This window comes from Chrysochloris asiatica, unplaced genomic scaffold (assembly GCF_000296735.1).
Source record: "Chrysochloris asiatica unplaced genomic scaffold, ChrAsi1.0 scaffold00608, whole genome shotgun sequence".
Classification (NCBI taxonomy): Eukaryota; Metazoa; Chordata; class Mammalia; order Afrosoricida; family Chrysochloridae; genus Chrysochloris; species Chrysochloris asiatica.
The window spans coordinates 15,822-21,099 of NW_006409126.1; the positions used below are offsets into that span (position 1 = coordinate 15,822).

A 5,278-nucleotide genomic window follows, 5' to 3' on the forward strand; every position below is an offset into this window, starting at 1 on the left:
ACCCTGAGGAGACAAGCATGTTCTGTGATATGAAGAATCTTCCTTTCCAGTTGGACTTTTGAGAAACTGCATTCATAAGCAAAAGTCCAGTCCATCAAACTGTAGCAGTTGACACTTGCTCAGACTATCAAGCATCTTTATCTTCATCCAGTCAGGTTTTGGTCAGCTCTACCTTAGCCACCCATGAAGACTCCTGGTGTGGTGCTGTGGGGTAATGTGCTGGACTGCAAGGTCAGTTTAAATCATAATGTTGGCAGTTCAAGCTCACCAGCTGCTACTCAGACGCTATAGGTTGAAACTGGCTCAGTGGCACTTAATAACAACCGCTACAGCCAGCCAAGCTCAGTCAAATGGGTACCAGCTACAACTTTGGGAGTTCACACACACATTCTGTGCATCAAATCAGCCACCCCTTCACTCTCAGTGTGAGAGACAATGGGCTAGGTCAGTGCCTTTAGAATCAGGAATTCATAAAACTACCTAAATTTCAAACCATCCAACCTTCCTGTTCCGCTTACCTCAAGTTCAGCGGGTGCAAATGGAACATGTCCAAACTTAGCCTTTGTCTTCATTGCTGCATTTCACCCAATTCCACACACAAGTCAATCCAAGAGGTAACCAGTGAGCAATGGAACACAGGTTCCCTTGAACTTTTAGTCCTAGTGGGAGGTTTTCTTTGATGAACCCACTTGCCTTGATGCCTCCAGAACTCAAAATGCCAAACTGTCTGTTTTTTCCCTCTGCTTTAAAATCCTGCTCTCCCAGCAATTCTGGGTTGGTCTGCCTGTCTTCAGAAATGCAAATGTCCCAAGTCTGAAGCTTTTGGGTGGGGTTCAGGAATTTATCAAATCCACATACTGTACAAAGGCTAAAAGCAAAATGCCAAATTTCTCAGGGCAAATTAGAAACCGCTAATAGCAAATACAACCAAATATAGGCTGAAGACAGGTTTACAAGCACTCTGAAATAATAATTTCCAATATTCCTTTCACACGTATATGCCTATTTTACACTAATAGGCAGGAGAAACCAATATCCATAAGGCTCTCAAACACAAACCTTTTAAAACACTCAAATTCAATCTTTTCCTCTACCTTGATCTAACCCCATTCATATGCAGGTCCTCTGGCAGGGTGGGTTCCAGGAGCACAAGGCACTGTATTTATTAGTATCAGGGCCAACTCGGGTCCTGTATGCACCAGTACACACAATATCTGTGATTCCCTTTCCTCAGTGTGCAGTTGTATGGACAGAGTTCCACTTGTGGAACTACTAGGGGATCATTACAGGACATGTTTGTCATCATGTTACATGACCATTCCTCTAGAGGAACCAGCCATCCATTTAACAAATAGGTTTGGGTTTGTAAACTGACCAGTTCCCAGAATAGGGGAATTATGACTTTTGTATGAAACAACCCCACTTAGTCTCTTGCTCCAAGTTTTCTGCGTTTTTGAATGTAGATGCCAAGAAGCACCTATTTGCTGCCCATGAAGATTCATGAGACTCTAGGGATCAACAATCTTGGGAGTATCTATCTACTCAGTGTTCCTACCCCATGTTTCAGGGTCCCAGGTTTCCATAAGCAAGATAGTATCTTTACTCAGCATTCAACATTTTCTTTAAGCCCAGCTATCAAATCTTCATTCTGGACTTTATTCATCAGCTTTTTTTATCTTTCTTGCTACAGAAAATATATTAATTTTTAAGCAATTAAAGAGGTCCTTTGCTGTCCACACTATGTTTTTAAATGTTTAACTGTCCACTGTCCTTGTATTCATTCTAATCCTTTCTTCCATAGACCTGAATCCTTCAACAGAGCATGTTCTCCTCTAAAGGCTTGTTCACTCAAGTCAACTCCAATAGACCTCTAACAACTGAGCCTCAATCTTGTGCTCAACAGACTTGTGAGAAATATCATTTGATTGAACCTATGTTAATAAATTTTGTTTTTCTTTTTGTTTTTAAGTTCCATTGAGTTGGTTTCGACTCATAGGGACTCAAAGGAGTCCCTGATGAGTTTGAATCATCTCCTTTGTGGTTCAAACCAACTTTGTGGTCCAGTGCATTGTACAAGGGTTAAATTCCGTGACCCTTGAAAATTCTATTCTGAGTCTAAGTCTTCTCTGACTGGGCCTCCTGAGGATGGTTGCTCATGTGCAGAGAAGAGCAGACAAAGCTTCTCTGCAGCTGGAAGCCCAGCTGGCTCCACCCACCTGCTTTGCATATTCCTTCCAGTCCCTCTGGTACCTCAGAGCCCATATGAATGCTGGGTCTGCACTCAGGGGAAGACCTGTCTCACTTGGGGCACAAAGTGAACCATGGAAGGCCCAGCTCAGCTTCTCTGCCTGCTAGTGTTCTGGCTTCCAGGTGAGGACAATAGGGATGGTTCACTCAGTCAAGTGTTTTTTCAATGTTTTTAGGTCCTGGGACCTGAGAACTTTATTAGGCAAGAAAAATAAATAAATATTGGTTTATTTGGAATATAGATTAGGTCTGTGGGTAGATAGTTTATGATCGAGATCCTATGGGTGACTTTGTGTTTTATTTCCAACTTCAGACGCCATGGGAGACATTGTGCTGACGCAGTCCCCAGCTTCCCTCTCTGTGTTTCTTGGTGAAAGAGTCTCCCTCAGCTGCAAGGCCAGTCAGAGTGTTAGCAGCTACTTAGCCTGGTATCAGCAGAAACCTGGGCAGGCTCCCAGGCTCCTCATCTATGATGCATCCAACAGGGCCGATGGCATCCCAGACCGATTCAGTGGGAGTGGATCTGGGACAGACTTCACTCTCTCTATCAGTAGCCTGAAAGCTGAAGATTTTGGAACTTATTACTGTCAGCAGCGTAATAATTACCCTCCCACCGTGTTACATGCTTGAACATAAACCCCACCACGCCGAGGAGCAGATATGTGAGTCTGGGCTCTCCCAGCTGCTTCTCTTTGTGCCTCCATCTGCTTCCTGTCTTTTCAGATGTAACCACTCTGTGAAAATAGTGACTTAGGAGCTGGGTTGATTCCTCAGCACACTTACTCTCAATCCTTCTCCTTAGTCGCAGAAGCACAGACATAGACAGTGCCTGTCCTAACTTAATGAAGTACAGAAATAATAATGCTGGGATTTAGCATCAATCAGAGTTTATATTTCAAAAATGAAGTCATTCTTACTATTCTAAGCAGGAGCTGTTTTTAACAATTCCTTTTAGATAATTAGAATCTAAAGAGATTTCAAAGTCTTGGGACTCTCCTTGTCAGGGAAGCAGATAGTGGCAATGAGTGATTCTCACGTGACTCTCCAGAGTCCACGTGTAGCTGTACTTACAGTATCAGGTACCTAACTCCATGGTCCTCAGACCTGTGATGGCGTCCAGTGGTGGAGGGGCTGATGCTCTCAGTGCACAGTCTATCTTTCTTATTTCTATCTAAGGGTCTGCCGGAAGACGCTGATGGAGAGGAGTGAATACTTTCCTTCTCCTGATAAATTTTATGATAGGGTCCGATTTTTGGCAATAGTATATGAAAGTATAGGGAAAAAAAGATTCTGTGAAATGTATTTCAAGACTCCATGGAAAAGATGAAAATGACAGAAGATACCCAGCAAGGTCATCATTACCCTGATTCACAAAAGGTTTCAGTCGGGAAAGGCCTAGACTATGCTTAGCTTTGCTTCCAAAAACCTTCAGCAAGTTGACACTGGAAGCTACGTGCTTGCCTGCTTACCTACCACAAGGTCATAGGTTCAAACTCACTAGCCACTCTTTGGAAACCTTCTACAGGATTGCTGTGATTCAGAATCTACTCAAAAGTACTTAACGACAACAGCAATTTTCATCAAGTTCTTTAATATGGAAATAAAATGCCATTATGTCATTTTTTTAAAAGAAATAATTGAAACACACTGCCAACACATAGAAATCATTTAAGAAATCTTGAAGATGTTTCTTAATTATAAAACAGTAATCCATCTTTAAAATGTTCATAACTTGCTGCTCCATTTTCTCCAGGATTCAGCAGCATCTTGGACATCAGTGGGAGCTTGTTAGAAGTGAAAAGTAGCAGGTCTCTGAATATCTGCTGTTGTAAATATGCAGTTGGCAAGATGCCAGACCCTTTATATAAGGTTTAAGAAGTCAGGTGTAGCAGACATAAACTTCAGCCAAAAAAATTCCCACTTTTTATCTCCCAATGAGGTCATCCTAAAACTTTAATATTTAAATCCACTTGGTAAAAATTCATTCAGAACTAATTTCCAATTCATGCAATACTAAACTTTTAAAAGGTGATAACTATTTTCAGAGTATAATGATCAAAGTTCTAATCATATATCTTAAAAATTACATGGGTTAAAGTATTTAACACATTTGAGAAATTATTATTGTAAAAATGCAAAAATTGTATACCTCTGTTGGAGTTGTTTGGCCTTATTTTGACTTATGGAACTATGTTTGGGGATTTTGTTCTCTGTGATTTTTATGGATCTGTACCACCTGGGCATTCCCAGAAGTCTCAGGAGTTTAGCAGTTAATGTGCAGATATTGCCTCCAGGAGGAGAGCTAATCTGGTTCAATCACCCACATGATGTGATCTGATGTGACCAGGTTGATTGGTGTAATTACCTGTATGTTGTAAATCCTCACTCTATGGTGTTAAAGAGGAAGCTCTGGGAGCTTAGTGGTTATGAGTTGAGCTGCTAAACTCAAAGTCAGCAGTTTGAATCTGGGGGAAAAAATAAGGTTTTCTTTTATGTAGAATTATAGCCTCAGAAACCCTATACAGCTTCGTTATTTATTGGAACTGACTCCAAAGCACAATATTACCACCAGTATAATGTTAAATAGGCCAGATAGTATTTACAGGTTTAGGCTGTGTCTTGAGTCAATCTCTCTTAATATATAAAAGGAGAAATCAGTGAGCAGAGCTCAAAGTGACTTACTGCCACCAAGACAGAAGATCTGGGAATGGAGAGCACCGTTTGGACCAGGGGTTCCTACACTTTGTAGCTCCTAAATCCAAGGCTTGTGTTCTTTCACCATACTTATTCAACCTGCATGCTGAACAAATAATACGAGAAGCTGGGTTCTATAAAGAAAAACTTGGCATCAGGATTCGAGGAAGCCTCATTAACAACCTATGATATACAGATGACACAACCTTGCTTGCTGAAAGTGAAGAGAACTTGAAACATTTACTGATGAAGATCAAAGAACACAGCCTTCGGTATGGGTTGCATCTCAATGTTAGAAAAACAAAAATCCTCACCACTGGACCAATAAACAACATTC

General features: G+C 41.1%; 1 gene segment (V, D, J or C); it reads left to right on the top strand.

Annotated features, from left to right (window-relative positions):
• Window positions 1–2,321: 2,321 nt before the first annotated feature.
• On the top strand, window positions 2,322–2,877 carry LOC102810852. The segment is given in 2 exon segments: window positions 2,322–2,370; window positions 2,561–2,877. Coding segments are annotated over 2 exon segments (366 nt in total).
• The last annotated feature ends 2,401 nt before the right edge of the window (window positions 2,878–5,278 follow it).